Here is an 18,709-nt window from a genome sequence, read left to right on the forward strand (position 1 = left end):
ACATTAATTTCATCTAGTTCTGTATTTTGAAAAAAAATCACCACAAATGGGTTTTATACCAAAAGTGCAAAGAAATTTCATTTATTTGGAAACTTGTCAAAAATATTACAAAAGTAAATGATATGACCCATAAAATTACACCAATAGATTTCTTTTAAAACGGGATAGAATCTAGCTGCCACCCTAATAAAAACAAAGTACAATAATTACTATAGTGTGTACTATGTGCCAAGCACTGGTTTTAAGTGCCTTATACTTACGAACTAATTTTATCCTAACATCCCTATGAGGTCGATTCATTTTATAGATGGAAGAACTGAGACACAAGGAAACCAAGTGACTTGCTCAGGATCACACACCTAAGAAAGTGATGGATTCATGATTGAACCTAGAGTTCAAGGCACAAAAATCTGTGTCCTTAACTACAATTCTACATTGCTTCTTCTAAACACAGGAATAGAAGGAAACTTTGCCCTAACCAGTTTTGCTCAGTGGATAGAGTGTCAGCCTGCAGACTGAAGGGTCCCAGGTTTGATTCTGGTCAAGGGCATGTACCTTGGTTGCAGGCACATCCCCAGTAGGGGGTGTGCAGGAGGCAGCTGATGGATGTTTCTCTCTCATCGATATTTCTAACTCTCTATCCCTCTCCCTTCCTCTCTGTAAAAAAACTCAATAAAATATATTTTTTAAAAATATAGAAGGAAACTTCATACATACTATAGAATATATATCAGAAACCAACAATAAAGTAACAGTAAGATTTCCAGAGGTACATGTAGAAGATATGAGGTCTTGGTATGTGATATTCTACGATGAGATGCCACTTCCATCTTGAAAAGCTTCTAGTCTGGTGGTGGAGACAGGGAGGTAGATTGTGCCCAATTTAAAGATGGTTCAATTGAAGAATAAGTTTTTAAAATATTGTTAACAACTAGTATATGAAAATTGTTTTCTACATACTAAAAGAAATATTTGCCGTACCCAACCTCAAAGACCCTACTACAAATTGGCATGAATGTATACACATAAGGATTAAGTTGAGAATAATTTACAAGGCAATTTAACAACAGTTGCACATTAAAGCACCAGCTAATTTAAAGTACTGAGGTCAAATGAATAAGAGGAATGAAGAAGCGTCTGAAGGTCTTTCACAGATGAGCTGGATCTAAAGGGATCTAGAAATGAGATTGATCTGGAAGATTATGAGGAACATAGATTAGCAAATGGGAAAAAGAAAAGGTTTTCTGAGTAGGGAATACTAATGTTGGGGTCTAGACTGGAGTAGAAGTTTAAAAAGTAAACAAAACAAAAAAGGTAAGGCCCTGGCCAGTTTGGCTCAATGGATAGAATACCAGCCCACAGACTGAAGGGTCCCAGGTTAGACTCCGATCGAGGGCACATATCCTGGTTGCAGGCTCAATCCCTGGCCGTGGTCCAGACACATGCAGGAACCAACCAACCACTGTGCCTCTGTCACATCAATGCTTACCTCTCTGTGTCTCTCCCCCTCCTTTCCACTCTCTAAAAGTCAACAGAGTCCTAGCTGGTTTGGCTCAGTGGATAGAGTGTAGCCTGCTGACTGAAGAGTCTCAGGTTCGATTCCAGTCAAGGGCACATGCCTGGGTTGTGGGCTCGATCCCCAGTGGGGGGGGAGGGGGGAGGGAGGGGGGCGGGGGGTGCAGAAGGCAGCCGATCCATGATTCTCTCTCATCATTGATGTTTCTATCTCTCTCCTTCTCCCTCTCTGAAATAAGTAAGTCAACAGAAAAATTTCCTCTGATGAGGATTAACACAACAAAAAAAGTAGGTAAGGAGGTATACAGCCAAGAGAAAGTAAAGAATGAATCAGAGTCTTGGAGAATGATTTATAAAACAGGAGATGTGGAATAGAATAAGATATAATCTCTGTTCTTGAAAAGCATATGATCATGGGATGCATACTGAAGAAATGAGATACATTTCTGAACAATTGAAAGAAAGAAAGAGAAAAAGAGAGAAGAGAAGGAGGAAGGAAAAAGAGAGAAGGGAGGGAGGGAAACGAGGGAGGGAGGGAGGGAGGGAGGGAAAACCCAACAAATACAAGAAACGTGTAGTCCACACTTCCCCAATAGCGGAGAAGGATTGCATTGTTCCTCCCACTCTCCACCTTCATGATCCAACAGACAGCATTTAGGGAATGGCCCACTTTGATTAATGGTTCCAAGAAGGGATAAGGGTAAACATCCTTCTTATAAATAAAGTTTAATTCAAAGTTCCTTGCTCTGTGTCTTAGAAACTTACACCTTAAGAACCTGATGAAGCCAGACCTCAGAGCTTCTCTCGAGTGTGAGTTCGAGTTCGATAGTGGTGGTTAAGAGTAGAAAGCTGACTGAAGGCTTTTCCACACTCAATACATTCATAGGGTTTCTCCCCAGTGTGAATTCTCTGATGTGCAATGAGGTGTGACTTTCGACCGAAGGATCTTCCACACTCATTGCATTTATAGGGCTTTTCACCTGTGTGAAGTCTCTGATGTCGAATAAGATTACTATTCTGACGAAAGGCCTTGCCACACTCATTGCACTCAAAAGGCTTCTCTCCAGTGTGAATTCTCTGATGGTCAATAAGATCTCTTTTAGAAGATAAACCTTTCCCACAGTCGTTGCACTTGTAGGGTTTCTTCCCAGTGTGAAGTAACTGATGTCGGAGAAGATATGTATTCCGAGAAAAGGCTGCTCCACACTTAATGCATTCATAAGGCTTCTCCCCAGTATGGGTTCTTAGGTGGTCATAGAGTTTGTAACTCACACTGTAAGCTTTTCCACATTCATTACATTTATACGGTTTCTCTCCATTATGGAATCTCTGGTGTTGAATGAGATTGGACATGTGCCGATAGGTTTTTTCACACTTGCTGCATTCATAGGGCTTTTCCCCTGTGTGGGTTCTGAGATGAGCCGTGAGCTGAGAGGTCTGCCTGAAGGCCTTGCCACACTCATTACATACAAAGGGTTTCTCTCCAGTGTGGATTCTCTGATGGTTAGTGAGGTGTGTACTCGTATTGAAAGCTCTGCCACATTCATCACATTGATATAATTTCTGTGTCTTCAGAATCTGATGTTCTGTAGGATTACAGGACAGGTTCTTATGTTCCCCAAGATCCTTATACTCATCACATCCATCTTCTGAAGATTTGTTTTTATCCTCACATGTTCTCTCCAAGAAATCACTTTCCAGTCTGCTCCCTTCCTCCTCTGAGGGTTGTGCTTCTAGCTTCATTAAAGTATCTTCACAGGCATTCCCAGCTTCTGGTCCCTCAGGAACCACCCCATGCAGGCCTCCTGATGTCCCATCAGATGACTCTGTTTCTTGAGAAATTTCCTGCTTTGGAGGCAACTCTGAATTTTCCATCCAAGTCTCACCTGATGCCAAAAGAAAGAAGAAAAAAGCATTTCTTATCCCATTGAGGAAAAAGAATCATCAGGAGTCTATTTACCTGAAAAAGCCTTCACATAAGGAATGAGGTAACAAATTGAGAACAAGAGAAAAAAATCAGAAATAGCTCAAATTTTTCTTCATGGACAAAAGACAAAGGGGGGAAAGGTCAGTGGAGGAAAATGGATGAAAATCTATCAGGATGGAGAGATGTTGAACCAGCAGTCAAGTGAGGAGAAAAATTGAAAGGCCAGAGACCAAAGCTGAAATGATGCGTGGGGAGAAGCCAAGCCTTTAGGAGCCACAGCAACCGGAAAGCATGAGGGAACAAAGGCTAATTGAGAAGGAGCCATGAGGGGAGAAAAGATTCAGAATAAAAACAATGGATATCAGTGGGAGGATATGTAGGGAGACAGCTGTGTTATGTTCCTGAGTCAACATAGTGTAAAATTTCATTTTCTTGCCCTAACTGGTTTGGCTCAGTGGATGGAGCGTCGGCCTGCGGACTGAAGGGTCCCAGATTCGATTCCAGTCAAGGGCATGTACCTGGGTTGCTGGCACATCCCCAGTAGGGGGTGTGCAAGAGGCAGCTGAATCGATGTTTCTCTCTCATTGATGTTTCTAACTCTGTATTCATCTCCCTCTCCCTTCCTCTCTGTAAAAAATCAATAAAATATATTTAAAAAAAAAAAAAAAAGATAAACCTTTCCCACAGTCATTGCACTTGCAGGGTTTCTTACCAGTGTGAAGTAACTGATGTCGGAGAAGATATGTATTCCGAGAAAAGGCTGCTCCACACTTAATGCATTCATAAGGCTTCTCCCCAGTATGGGTTCTTAGGTGGTCATAGAGTGTGTAACTCGCACTGTAAGCTTTTCCACATTCATTACATTTATACGGTTTCTCTCCATTATGGAATCTCTGGTGTCGAATGAGATTGGACATGTTCTGATAGGTTTTTTCACACTTGCTGCATTCATAGGGCTTTTCCCCTGTGTGGGTTCTGAGATGAGCCGTGAGCTGAGAGGTCTGCCTGAAGGCCTTGCCACACTCATTACATACAAAGGGTTTCTCTCCAGTGTGGATTCTCTGATGGTTAGTGAGGTGTGTACTCGTATTGAAAGCTCTGCCACATTCATCACATTGATATAATTTCTGTGCCTTCAGAATCTGATGTTCTGTAGGATTACAGGACAGATTCTTAATTTCCTCAAGATCCTTATACTCATCACATCCATCTTCTGTAGATTTGTTTTTATCCTCACATGTTCTCTCCAAGAAATCACTTTCCAGTCTGCTCCCTTCCTCCTCTGAGGGTTGTGCTTCTAGCTTCATTAAAGTATCTTCACAGGCATTCCCAGCTTCTGGTCCCTCAGGAACCACCCCATGCAGGCCTCCTGATGTCCCATTAGATGACTCTGTTTCTTGAGAAATTTCCTGCTTTGGAGGCAACTCTGAATTTTCCATCCAAGTCTCACCTGATACCAAAAGAAAGAAGAAAAAAGCATTTCTTATCCCATTGAGGAAAAAGAATCATCAGGAGTCTATTTACCTGAAAAAGCCTTCACATAAGGAATGAGGTAACAAATTGAGAACAAGAGAAAAAAATCAGAAATAGCTCAAATTTTTCTTCATGGACAAAAGACAAAGGGGGGAAAGGTCAGTGGAGGAAAATGGATGAAAATCTATCAGGATGGAGAGATGTTGAACCAGCAGTCAAGTGAGGAGAAAAATTGAAAGGCCAGAGACCAAAGCTGAAATGATGCGTGGGGAGAAGCCAAGCCTTTAGGAGCCACAGCAACCGGAAAGCATGAGGGAACAAAGGCTAATTGAGAAGGAGCCATGAGGGGAGAAAAGATTCAGAATAAAAACAATGGATATCAGTGGGAGGATATGTAGGGAGACAGTTGTGTTATGTTCCTGAGTCAACATAGTGTAAAATTTCATTTTCTTGCCCTAACTGGTTTGGCTCAGTGGATGGAGCGTCGGCCTGCGGACTGAAGGGTCCCAGATTCGATTCCAGTCAAGGGCATGTACCTGGGTTGCTGGCACATCCCCAGTAGGGGGTGTGCAAGAGGCAGCTGAATCGATGTTTCTCTCTCATTGATGTTTCTAACTCTGTATTCATCTCCCTCTCCCTTCCTCTCTGTAAAAAATCAATAAAATATATTTTTTTTAAAAAAAAAAAAGATAAACCTTTCCCACAGTCATTGCACTTGCAGGGTTTCTTACCAGTGTGAAGTAACTGATGTCGGAGAAGACATGCATTCTGAGAAAAGGCTGCTCCACACTTAATGCATTCATAAGGCTTTTCCCCAGTATGGGTTCTTAGGTGGTCATAGAGTGTGTAACTCGCACTGTAAGCTTTTCCACATTCATTACATTTATACGGTTTCTCTCCATTATGGAATCTCTGGTGTCGAATGAGATTGGACATGTTCTGATAGGTTTTTTCACACTTGCTGCATTCATAGGGCTTTTCCCCTGTGTGGGTTCTGAGATGAGCCGTGAGCTGAGAGGTCTGCCTGAAGGCCTTGCCACACTCATTACATACAAAGGGTTTCTCTCCAGTGTGGATTCTCTGATGGTTAGTGAGGTGTGTACTCGTATTGAAAGCTCTGCCACATTCATCACATTGATATAATTTCTGTGTCTTCAGAATCTGATGTTCTGTAGGATTACAGGACAGGTTCTTATGTTCCCCAAGATCCTTATACTCATCACATCCATCTTCTGAAGATTTGTTTTTATCCTCACATGTTCTCTCCAAGAAATCACTTTCCAGTCTGCTCCCTTCCTCCTCTGAGGGTTGTGCTTCTAGCTTCATTAAAGTATCTTCACAGGCATTCCCAGCTTCTGGTCCCTCAGGAACCACCCCATGCAGGCCTCCTGATGTCCCATTAGATGACTCTGTTTCTTGAGAAATTTCCTGCTTTGGAGGCAACTCTGAATTTTCCATCCAAGTCTCACCTGATGCCAAAAGAAAGAAGAAAAAAGCATTTCTTATCCCATTGAGGAAAAAGAATCATCAGGAGTCTATTTACCTGAAAAAGCCTTCACATAAGGAATGAGGTAACAAATTGAGAACAAGAGAAAAAAAATCAGAAATAGCTCAAATTTTTCTTCATGGACAAAAGACAAAGGGGGGAAAGGTCAGTGGAGGAAAATGGATGAAAATCTATCAGGATGGAGAGATGTTGAACCAGCAGTCAAGTGAGGAGAAAAATTGAAAGGCCAGAGACTAAAGGTGAAATGATGCGTGGGGAGAAGCCAAGCCTTTAGGAGCCACAGCAACCGGAAAGCATGAGGGAACAAAGGCTAATTGAGAAGGAGCCATGAGGGGAGAAAAGATTCAGAGTGAAAACAATGGATATCAGTGGGAGGATATGTAGGGAGACAGTTGTGTTATGTTCCTGAGTCAACATAGTGTAAAATTTCATTTTCTTGCCCTAACTGGTTTGGCTCAGTGGATGGAGCGTCAGCCTGCAGACTGAAAGGTCCCAGGTTCGATTCCGGTCAAGGGCATGTACCTTGGTTGTGGGCACATCCCCAGTAGGTGTGCAGGAGACAGCTAATCGATGTTTCTCTATCATCAATGTTTCTAACTCTCTATTTCTCTCCTTTCCTCTCTGTAAAAAAATCAATAAAATATATATTTTAAAAATATACATATATTTTCTTTTGTTGCTGAGGCTCCCAGGCTCCTCAGTCTCAATAAGGCCCTGCTTTCCGAAGTGTGGTCTAGCTGGTCAGTTTGTACAGGTTTCAAATAACGTAACTTATCACTTACAATAACTCGAGTGGCTCTCTAATTGTTATAAATACAAACTCTAACTAAATCACCCTAGCTCAATCCATTATGAAGTAAAGAGAATGTTGACAACTGTTAACGCTGGGTGATGGGCACAGAGAGGTTCATTATATTGTTGTTTTGTCTATGTTGTAATTTTTCATAATAAAAGTCTAAAAAGAAAAAATTTAGCAAAAAAAATGTGAAGGATGCAGATGCTAAGTTACCAGGGCACAGAATCATTACCCAGTGAGGCCATGCTACAGTTGGTTTCCAGCATGATGTTCTGGTACGGGGCTCTCTGACTCAATGTTGGATCTTCCCACTTCTGTTCAGTGTAGTCCACAGACAGGAACTTGTACACTGCAGACCCCTGCAATGACAAGCTTCTATTGCTCAGAGACAGTCCCACCCTGAAGGGCGGAGTCATCAGAGATACCGAGAGCACAGGGTAAGGGCCCTGGTGGGCAAAGAGGTGAAGCAGGGAGAAGCTAGGACACATCTAAAAGGACAAGTACAGGTCCAGAGAGAGTCCATGAACTCAGTAGGTGGCACCAAGCTCCAAGGGAAGCAAGAACATTGGAAGCCAGAGGAGCAATCTCAGAATGATCCAGTGCCCCTGAGATAAGCTCTAGCTCAGTGGTTCCCAACTTTTTTTTTGGCCATGCTGCACGTAAGCATCTCTAAAATCCTGATGCCCACCCTGTAACATATAATTCTTATTATTCAAAAAGTTAATTCTTATTCATATGGAGGAAGCCTAAAATAAAAGGCCATTAACGTGGTCTAAACAAGCTTCCAAAGAACATGGCATCCATGAAAGAGAAAATCAAAAGAACGAACGGACAGTTGAAGTACTGATGAAGAAATCACTAAGAAATTGTTAAAAAAAATAATAATATGAAGTGATATGAAAAAATAGCAGCCCTAGCCAGTATGGCTCAGTGGATAGAGCGGACGGAAGGGTCCCGGGTTCAATTCTGGCCAAAGGCACATGCCTTGGTTGCAGGTGCCTCCCTAGCCCGGGCCCTAGTTGGGCTCATGCAGGTGGCAACCAATCAATGTGTTTCTCTCACATTGATATTTCTCTGTCTGTCCCCCTCTCTTCCAATCTCTCTAAAATCAATGGAAAAATATCCTCAGGTGAGGATTAAAAAAAAAAAAAAAAAAGCAAATAAAGTTTTAAAACATATACAAGAGAACTGCAATGTGTAAATATGTCACAACACATATTTATATACTGTATATGAAGCCCCTAGAACCGTAAGAAATGCAAAAAATTCACTGTTAATAACTCATTCTCAAATTGTCCCCTCCTTAAAAATCAAATTGCCTGCTTGTGGGGCGTGGGGAACCACACTCTAGCTACTGGTATTCTGGGCCTCAGACTCAGGAACTCACAAAAGATAGACAGAACCAAGCTCACCTGGGGCCTGACCATCTGAAGCACAGTTTCTGCTGCTTGGTCTCCTATGTTCCTCACTTGGGGAAGGGCAGACACTGGGGAAGCACAATGAGCTGAAGGAGGAAAGAAATCTATGAGTGGACAAGCCCTGCCCTTGGCTTTAATAAGGTCAGTATCCCACTGAGTGGATTCAAGAGGACCCAGGCAACTCCAGTTTCTCATCCCTTGTCCATACAGGCATTATCCTAAGTGTGCTGTGAATTTTCCAAGGAGAGTGCAGTAGCAGGACCCTGGTCAAATTGAAAACTGGTCTCCCAGCCCTCACTCTCTTCAACCTCTCGTAAGGAAGCTATACTTCTGATGACTTCCTCTCCACATGGCTCCCCTAGCACCAGCCTCACCTGATTCCCCCTCAGATCTCTGGCCCCCCATTCTCTTCCTTCTCTGCCCTCTCATTTGGACACTCCAGGGGCTCAGACCGTAGTGCTTTGCTTTTCTCTCTGTCAGAGATCTCACCAACCCTCACTGTTCTAATTATGCTCTTAAGTTCTCGGTTCTTTCCTAGACCCCTTTCACAAGCTTCCAGTTGCCTGGACATTTCATTTGCTGCCCCACAATTCTTAAGTTCAGTATCTCAAATGCGTGTTCTTACCATCTTCCTTTCCTGACTTAAGTTCTGTCAATGATTCCAGACACTGTCCAAAACCCTTTAATTGCCCCTCTTCTCCCATACCCCATGGATTTTTCCTTCAAAATGCCTGTCGCATCTATCAGTTTCCACTCCATTCACCTCACATCTAATTTCCTACACTGGCCTCCTACTAAAGCTTCCCACCACTGGTCCACCCTTTGGATCAGTAGTGCTTACATGTGCCAGAGTAATTGTCCTGAACTTCTTACCCTTAACTCTAAGGCCTTGTACAAACAGACCCTAGGCTCTCAAATGCAGTCCTCCTTGACCCTACCTCAACAGGGTCCAAGGATTAACTACTTAAGAGTCTTTGTTTATATTCTCTTCTAGGTGTCCACCACCCATTTCCACCCTTAAAATTTCTCCTTGATTTTTCACTATCCAATACCACTGCTACCTCCTCCATGAAGCATCCATGTCCTACCCACCCCAGCTCACCAGTAACAATATCCACATGATCTTGCTTACAATTAACAATGTCCACATTGCTCGTTTGTGATGGCATCAGATGCCTGAGGACAGATATCACTCCTGTCTCTTAGGAGGTTGTCTCTCACACTATGACTGACTCTCTGCCTAGTAGGTAACTAAATGGCTCTTTGAAAGCAGTGACACTATACTATATATCTCTGCTGCCAACAGTGCCTTTGCCATGACAAAAACTTGCTAAATACATTAATGATTAAAGAATAAGCAAAAGGGAACAGAAAGTCACTAGGGAAGGAAGACAGAGGACAGGGCAATGAGGGATTCCAATAAGGTGGAGACGTGGAGATGAAGGAAAAGTGATTCCAGAAGAGAGGTGTGACTAGACACCAGAGCTGGAGAGGCAAGTACCGGAGTGCCCATTGGGGAGGCAGTATGCCCCTGGGTCATGAGGAGGCTCCAGGTGGGCTCCAGGGGCTGAACCGTTACTGAGTGAAGTAGAAAGAGATTCCTCTGTTGCACTCAAGGCTGTCATCTCCTCCAAATGCATTTCCTGTTTCTGTGCTGGAGCTGAAACCTAGAGACAAGGAAATACAATCAGGTTCAAGAGACCATCCTTGAAGGTACAGACAGAATCCAAAACCTCTAAGAAGCATACCAAGAAAGCAAGCCAGGGAAAGGAAAGCCAGAGTCTCTTTCCAGCCCCACCAGTACAGCCTGCTGGGGGAAGCAACCGTCTAAGCAGGATCTGCAGCTTGTAATCCTCATCCTTCCGTTGACCTTCCTGCTAGAAGCTCGAAGACCAGATTATATAACCACTTTCCCTCTGTGTCAGTTCCTCAGACACAAATTGCGTTCAGAATCATCTAGGAAAAGGAGGCAGGGAAGCAATTCAGTACATCCCGAGGACCTAAGCCTATAGAAGAGACCAAACGAAGTACCAGAAAATTAAAGAATGATAGCTGTGTATATCTGTATATGCACAAATAATGCGACTGAGGCTAACAGCTGAGGCAATATCCCAAAACAGTGGCTGACAAACCTCAAAAGAGCTTTTCCAATTTCTCTCAGCAAAAGTGTCTCCTCTTCAGAGAAACCATCCCTGACCACACTGACGAAGCACTGAGTCACTCTCCAATTACCTGATTATATTTTCTATTGCATGTATTAATCTATTACCTTATTTACACATGTATTGTATATGTCTCCCCCAATGAAATATAAGCTTTTTGTCTTGACCACTAGCTCCTAGAACAGGGGTGGGCAAACTTTTTGACTGGAGGGCCACAATGGGTTCTTAAACTGGACCAGAGGGCCGGGACAAAAGCATGGATGGAGTGTTTGTATGAACTAATATAAATTCAAAGTAAACATCATTACATAAAAGGGTATCGTCTTTTTTTTTTAAGTTTTATTCATTTCAAACGGGCCGGATCCAGCCCGCGGGCCGTAGTTTGCCCACGGCTGTCCTAGAACAATGCTGGGCCCAACATTGGTGCTCAATTAATAATATTTGCTGGCTGATTTCCTCTTGATATTTTGCTACGGGTTTTTAGGGTTATCTGCAAACTGTTTTCAATAGGGTCTACATCTCCTCAATAATTTATATTAAAGTCAAACAGGATCAGATAACATCAATTTTTAGAGACTTTGAGAATATCTCAAAGCATAGACCTTTTCTTTCTAACTGTTGCTGTTTTCATCAAATCAACTCCTCACAATCGCATGATTACTATTTTTACCAGCATCTAAATAAATCACGCTTATAAGCTCATTCACTCTGCATATACATAGTATATCAGAAGGAGAAAATAACTGCTCCTTCGATAAACCATACTGGACTTGCCCAATTGGGTTACATCTGCTGATGGGAGGGAACTTGCTTCTTTATCATATATCTCTCCAGTGTAGTGGTGGGACCAGGAGGTTCCCTGGGGTCTGTGGTGACCAGGGTCTGCACTGGGCAGATCTTATAAATGGGAGTTACAGTTCTCTTTAAAAATATATATATGTTTTTATTGATTTTAGAGAGTGCGTAAGAGAGAGAAACATCGATGGGAGAGAATCAACAATAATTGGCTGCCTCCTGCATGCCCCCTACTGGGGATTGAGCCTGCAACCCAGCACATGCCCTTACCGGGAATCAAACTGGTGATCTCTTGGTGCATGGTTCAAAGCTCAATCACTGAGCCACAATAGCTGGACGGGAGTTACAGTTCTTAAATAAAGCAGCTCTGGGAACTGCCAGAAGATGGACCTTAATTGCACTGTGACAACAAAACCTTGTAATTCACTAGCAATTAAATCCTGGCACACGTCCTATTCATTATCTAGGACTCATAGATTTCCTTTCCTCACAGACATGCAATTGCCATTCCAATTTTCATTCTAAAATGGCATTCCACAGCAAGACACTAGGGGAAAGCTAGGGACTCAGAACCTAGGGAGCTGGAAAAATCTAGTTCCCACACTTGGTGGTAATCAACAATAATCACACTTTGTCTAAGTCTCAGGGACAAAGGGAACACCTACTAGTTCTTTCATCTTAGATGAGTCAATTAACCTCTCTGTGCTCATATCATTTGTCAAATGGTGATAATGATTACTATTTTCATATTTTGTAAGCCTGCTAGGAGCTAAAAGGATATAAAAGCATTTTTCAAGTTGCATGATTCTGCAGCCCTCGAAGGACACCTTTTCAACCCTTTCCAGCCTCACTGTGCACACATGCACCTGCTCCCTCCTGCTAAGTAGACTTACTCTGATCTGCCCTGACATTCCTTAACTGCCCCATGCCAAACTGCCATGAGAAAGCTTGTTTATTCATTTAGCCATAAATACATATTATGAGCCTGTGCTAGGAGAGACAGCCCTGCTCTCGTGTCATTTTTGGTTAATCCTCATCTGAGGATTTTTAGAGACAGTTAAAGGGAGGGAGAGGGAGAGAGAGAGACACACTGACTAGCTGCTTCCTACACGCACCCCTACGGGGTCAGGGATTGAACCTACAACCTAGGTACATGCCCTTGCCTGGGAATCAAATCCAAGACCCGTCGGTGTGTGGGCTGATACTCCAACCACTGAGCACACCAGCCAGGGCACTGCTCTCTTGTCTTCACATCAGAAAGCTGATAATAGCGGCAGAGTAAGAAATGGAATCCAAAGACCCCACTCCTAGGTTCAAATGCCCTATCAACTGTTAGTCACTCTCTTTGGTTTGTGACTCAGTCATTTTTTAAAAAAAAATTATTTGTATTGATTTCAGAGAGGAAGGGAGAGGGAGAGAGATAGAAACATCAATGATGAGAGAATCATTAAACGGCTGCCTCCTACAAGCCGCACACTGGGGATCAAGCCTGCAGCCCAAGCATGTGCCCTGACCCGGAATCCAACCGTGAATTCCTGGTTCATTGGTCGACGCTCAACCACTGAGCCATGGAGGTTGGGCCTCAGTCTCCTTTTTCTGAGGCTCCCTGGATAAAAAAGATTGAGTTTTTTGTTTTTTGTTTTTCTATTTAGCCAAGAATCAGATTTAGTGTGTAAGGACCAATGAACTCAGAAATGAGACTGGTGGGTGCAGCCAAGGAAGGTCAGCTGGAGATGAAAAGGGCCCAGGTCTGCACGGGATGCACTTTAGGCTACAAAGATTGAGTTTTAATAGAGGGAGCATTTTCTTCTGCTTAAAGCGAAAGAAGTGAGGAACTAGGAAAATTTTTCTTCCACCCTCCTCACTAAATGGCACTCTACACAGTTCTTTAGCCATTTGTCTTTGGCCATGGTTGGGCCTACTTGCTCTCTAGACCTCAGTGATGGTTGATTTATTTCTGTGTGTTTGTTTACACAAGGAAATACTGGTTGACAATGGATTTAATAATGCCAAATGGGCACTGGCTAATACTCTTGGAAAACGATTTAGCCCTAGGATCCAATCAACTGGAAGTGATTCCCTAGGCGTAGGTATGTGATCATTTTTTTAAAAGCACTGAATAAAAGTATGTTATGGTATTTGGGAAATTTTATTTATTATTTTTTCCTGGTAAACTGCAAAGGAGTAAACACAGAGGAGACCCTAATTCACCCAGTTCAGTTACAGGGGAGCAATCTGAGACTCATCTGAAGGAACTGACCTATTCATAGTGTGGTCTTTTGATGTGTCTATTTAGCATTAATCTAGGTGTTGCTGTGAAGGTATTTTGTACAGGTGATTAAAGCCCATAATCGGGTCGAAACCCGGGTTTGGCTTAGTGGATAGAGCGTCAGCCTGCGGACTGAAAGGTCCCAGGTTCGATTCCGGTCAAGGGCATGTACCTTGGTTGAGGGCACATCCCCAGTAGGGAGTGTGTAGGAGGCAGCTGATCGATGTTTCTCTCTCATCGATGTTTCTAACTCTCTATCTCTCTCCCTTCCTCTCTGTAAAAAATCAATTAAAAAAAAAAAGTCCATAATCGGTTTACTTTAGTATCCTAGATAATTTGGATGGGCCTGCTTAATCAGTCAGAGGCCTAAAATTCAGAACTGATGGTCCCACTGAAGAAATTCTGCCTGGGGATAGCAGCTTCAGCCTGTGCCTGAGAGTTTCAGCTAGCCCTTCCAGTTGGCCCGCCCTACAGATTTCAGACTTGCCTTGCTAACTCCCATAACCACGCAAACCACTTTCTATCAATAATATAAATATGTATATAAATACGGAAAATAAATTTCTACTGGTTTTTCTCTTTGGCTGAACCCTGGCTGATATAAACGGTCATTGAGTGAGTTAGCTCCGTGGCCCTAGAAGCCAGATTTCTCCCTGTTATCACCCTTCTGACTCTCCAGCTTTTCCTCTAATCCAGCGGTTTTCAACCTGTGGGTCGAGACCCTTTCATAGGGGTCATCTAAGACGATCAGAAAACACATATATAATTACATATTGTTTTTGTGATTAATCGCTATGCTTTAATTATGTTCAATTTGTAACAATGAAATTGGGGGTTGTGGCATTAGGAAGGTTGAGAACCACTGCATCTGAATTACCTTGCCTTTAAATTTGAGAGATCCGAGGAAAATAGGAAAAATTGAAATTAGAGGTAAAGAGGCAAAAAGACCCTCATTGGGTTTGGAAAGCTAGAAAAGGAAAAAATGTTTATGAAGCCCCAAATGTCACCTCTCATAAGGAACCTAAAAGGCAGGAAGAGAGAGAATTGACTCTGAGAAGCCTGAGGGACTAATGAGAACTTCTCAAATGAGGACCCATGTTATCAGCACACCTGAGGTTTACCTCTGCTCACCACGTTCCCGCATTCTAACCAAAGTGCAGATCCTCTACCTGCCCGGAGTGCTGTGTGGATCTCCAGGCTGGAGCTGAGCTCACAAAACACTATTTGACAAAGTGATTCACAGCTTGGCTGCAATCTGCATTTCTGCTTATGGCTTGGAGCATAAAGAAAGTGCATGACTGGCTCAGGAATCCTAAGAGCAAACCAGACTAGAGCCTAAGGAATGGAGAATGCCTATTCCCAAGCTAACCTAAGCATTAGAGAATGGTTCTAGATGCCAACTACTCACCTTTCCTGATCCACTGAGGTGTCTCTGGAAATCCTCCACCACGGCCACGGCTTCCTCGCCACTCTTGGGGTGATGCAGCTGCACCCAGATCCGGAGCTGGCTGGGCAGGATGCTCAGGAACTGCTCCAGCACCAGCAGCTCCAGGATCTGCTCCTTGGTGTGTACCTCTGGCATCAGCCACCTACGGCAGAGCTCCCGGAGCCGGTTCAGTGCCTCCTGGGGCCCAGACATCTCATGGTAATACAACTGCCTGAAGTGTAGCCGGAAAATTTCACAAACAGGAAGGTGGTTCTTTTGGAGGCTGCAGCCTTGCCCCCAGGTCTGGCTTCCTGGCTCCTGCTTCTGGAGCACAGCACTCCCAGGGACGAGGCCTAAAGTTTCCCTGCCTGGGGTGGCCATTGTGACCCCAAGGAGAAGCTTGTTCCAGCAGCAGTTTGTCTGATTAAAATGATGGTCTATAATTCAGGTCCCAGGAGCTGTTTTTCAAAGTTGGGATGTAGGGTGAGGGGAGTGTCACCTACAGAAACATAAGAGAGAAATCAAAGTCCTCGGAGTGTTCAGCCCCAGGCTGATAACAGACCCTCCACATTTAAAAAGCAAAGCTCCATGCCGTAACCGGTTTGGCTCAGTGGATAGAGCGTCGGCCTGCGGACTGAAAGGTCCCAGGTTCGATTCCGGTCAAGGGCATGTACCTTGGTTGCCGGCACATCTCCAGTAGGGAATGTGCAGGAGGCAGCTGATTGATGTTTCTCTATCATCGATGTTTCTAACTCTCTCTCTCCCTTCCTCTCTGTAAAAAATCAATAAAATGTATTTAAAAATAAACAAACAAAGCTCCAGAAAAAAAAAGACAGCAAGCACACAGCCGGGGCAATTAAAGCATCTTTCCAAGTGACTTACCTTCTTAAACTTTCAGTGCCTCCCTAGAAGATAAAACCTAAATATCTATACCTTGCACTCTCGGCCCTTCACAACAGTCTTAGACCTCTGTTCTAGCCACACTCTCTACCACTCTTCCCAGGTACCCAATCTAGAAAGATAACAATGATCTTCAAATGTGGGAAATGCAAGATGATTCAAAGGGTACATAACACTAAGTTGTTATTTAACTCATATTTAGTGCATATTTTATAATATGCATTAAATTTGTAAAAGAGCACCTATCTTTAACTTACAAACAAACCTATGTTGGAAGTGTATGCTCAACACTCTTCTACTCTTTTCTATTGAGCTAGAAATGCACAATAAAGTTGGGACTAAAGCTCTAGAGACACAGCTAAAATACTCTTTCCCTGTTTGGATTTTTCTTCTTTTCTGCTTTTAAAAAAGTTTTTATTGATTTTAGAGAGGAAGGAAAAGGGATAGAGAAAAACATCAATAGATAGAATCGACTGGCTGCCTCCTGCATGCCCCCTACTGGGGATCAAGCCCACAATCCGGGCATGTGCCCTGACTGAGGCTTAGGGTGAGCTCCTGACTCAGGGGTTGCTGCTAAACTACTGGGCCACACCGGCTGGGCTTCCTTTCAACTTTTGAAAAACTCCTACTTATTTGTCAAGACCCAAATGCCATTTTCTCTTGAAGGCTTTCCTGATTGCTTCATACAGGAAGAGGGCTGGCAGCCTCCTTCTCTGACCTCTCACTATAACACTGTACTTTAACTAGTTTATATACAACCCAACACACCCTCCAAACTGCTGGATGGCCATCAAAGGAAAAGAACCTGACGGAGTCAGACGATGTCAGACCTTTTCTGTCCTGGCCAGTGTGGCTCAGTTGGGTGGACACTGTCCTGTGGACTGAGGGGTCGTGGGTATGATTCCTAGTCAGACACATGACCGGGTTGTGGGATTCAAGTCCCCGAGGTGGTCAGTGCATACGGCTGGTATGGGAGGCAACTGGTTGATATTTCTCTCTCACGTCGATGTTTCTTTCTCTAAAGTCAATGAAAGAATATCCTCTGGTGAGGATTGAAAAACAAAACAAAACATGCCCTGGCTGGTTTGGCTCAGTGGCTAGAGCATGGGCCTGTGGACTGAAGGGTTCGATTCCCAGTGGGGGGCATGCAGGAGGCAGCAGATCAATGATTCCCATCATAGATGTTTCTCTCTCTCCCCCTTCCTTCCTCTCTGAAATCAACAAAAATATAAAACACACACATACACACACACACCAGACCTTTTTCTCCTTAATCTCCCTTCCCTAGAAAACCTTCCTGATCTTGATCTGCCCAGGCTTAAGTGTGGTTATTGCCTCAGTGAGGCCACAGTACCTTTTTCATTCAAACTTCTACTAAAGCAGTTCTCCTATTTTGGGGTTTACATGGCTGTCTCCCCCACTTTCTGGGTGGACTCAGAGGGCAGGGCTGGTTTCCAGTCATCTTTGCATATGTGTGTACATGGCACACAGAAACACGGTTGGTAAACGAATGAATGTGGTTCATTTAACTAATACTGAAGTAGGGGGGAAACTTTTATTCAGTTTATATAGGGTGAAACTTTGAAAATCAGCCCTCTAGTGGTAACGAGGGCATCTGTGCTCTGCTTCCCATTCCAATTCTGCAACTGGGTACCCTGGGCAAGCTACTTCTCTCTAGGTCTCACTTTCTTTATAAACGACGAAAATAACCTGTGAGCTCTGGGAGCCCACACATATTTAAGGCATGGCCGTTTCCCACTTCCGTTACTGTTCCGAACGCTCAGCGGCTTATCTCATCTGGATTTCTGCGGGTCCAAGTCACACGCCACGTTTGAAATCCCGGCGGCGTCTGACCCAGGGTAAAGCTGGGGAAACGCCTATCTGCACTCTGCGCTCGACCAGGCGCCTGCGACGCCGCTCCCCGGGCCACGTGTGCCCTGTTCATCGCTGCACCCGCAGGGCCCGGCTCCGTGTCGGGCACAGCTGGTCAGGGAATGCGACAAAGAGGAGGCTGCTTCCGAGCGCCACAGGGACGGTACCGCCGGCCGCGGGGGCGAAGCGTGGGCCTGGCCAGCGTGGCCGACTTGGGCTGTGGGCGGCCGCGGCTCCAGTCTAACGACCCCGGTCCCAGCAGCCCCCCGTTCCCCGCCCCGGGCAGCCCCCCGTTCCCCGCCCCGGGCAGCCCCTCGTTCCCCGCCTCCGGTCCACTCACTGGGAGTACCGCTGCGACGCCGCCTCGGCGCACAACACCTTGCTCGGTGGTAGAAGCAAAAAACAATGGCCGAACCGGAAGTAAGAGAGGACCCACTTCCGGTCTCTCCAGGAACCCGGAAGTCTCGGCGTCGAAGGTGGGCTCGCGCGCGCCTCGGCAGCCGGGAGAGCGGCGGCAGCTGCGTTGCCGGGACTACTCGCTCCTCCCAGGCGGAGCCAGCCACCGCGAGGGGAGCGGAGCGGGGCCTCAGGCTGCATTTGCGGTCTCAGACCATTCAAGGTCTTGGGGACCAGACGCCCCCTAGCCCTG

The 18,709-nt window shown here is 44.4% G+C and overlaps 1 protein-coding gene across 1 annotated transcript; it reads right to left on the minus strand.

Moving 5' to 3' along the window:
* Window positions 1-1,702: 1,702 nt before the first annotated feature.
* LOC118668317 (zinc finger protein with KRAB and SCAN domains 7-like) lies at window positions 1,703-18,487 on the minus strand. The gene is made up of 8 exons (XM_036333100.1): window positions 18,401-18,487; window positions 15,271-15,787; window positions 10,138-10,303; window positions 8,631-8,722; window positions 7,451-7,577; window positions 5,647-6,384; window positions 4,155-4,892; window positions 1,703-3,401 (listed from the first exon to the last, which is right to left on the minus strand). Exons 2-8 carry the CDS (start codon window positions 15,667-15,669, stop codon window positions 2,308-2,310), a joined length of 3,354 nt encoding a protein of 1,117 aa, XP_036188993.1. The 5' UTR covers window positions 15,670-15,787; window positions 18,401-18,487; the 3' UTR covers window positions 1,703-2,307.
* Between the last annotated feature and the right edge of the window lie 222 nt (window positions 18,488-18,709).

Source organism: Myotis myotis, unplaced genomic scaffold, assembly GCF_014108235.1.
Source record: "Myotis myotis isolate mMyoMyo1 unplaced genomic scaffold, mMyoMyo1.p scaffold_m19_p_13, whole genome shotgun sequence".
NCBI classification, from domain to species: Eukaryota; Metazoa; Chordata; class Mammalia; order Chiroptera; family Vespertilionidae; genus Myotis; species Myotis myotis.

Coding starts and splice junctions, on each gene's coding strand:
- LOC118668317 (XM_036333100.1), bottom strand. CDS start 15,669: ATGGCCACCCCAGGCAGGGAAACTTTAGGCCTCGTCCCTGGGAGTGCT. Junction 10,304..15,270: donor ACCTCAGTGGATCAGGAAAG/GTGAGTAGTTGG, acceptor CCTTGTCTCTAG/GTTTCAGCTCCAGCACAGAA. Junction 6,385..7,450: donor CTGTAGCATGGCCTCACTGG/GTAATGATTCTG, acceptor TTTTGGCATCAG/GTGAGACTTGGATGGAAAAT.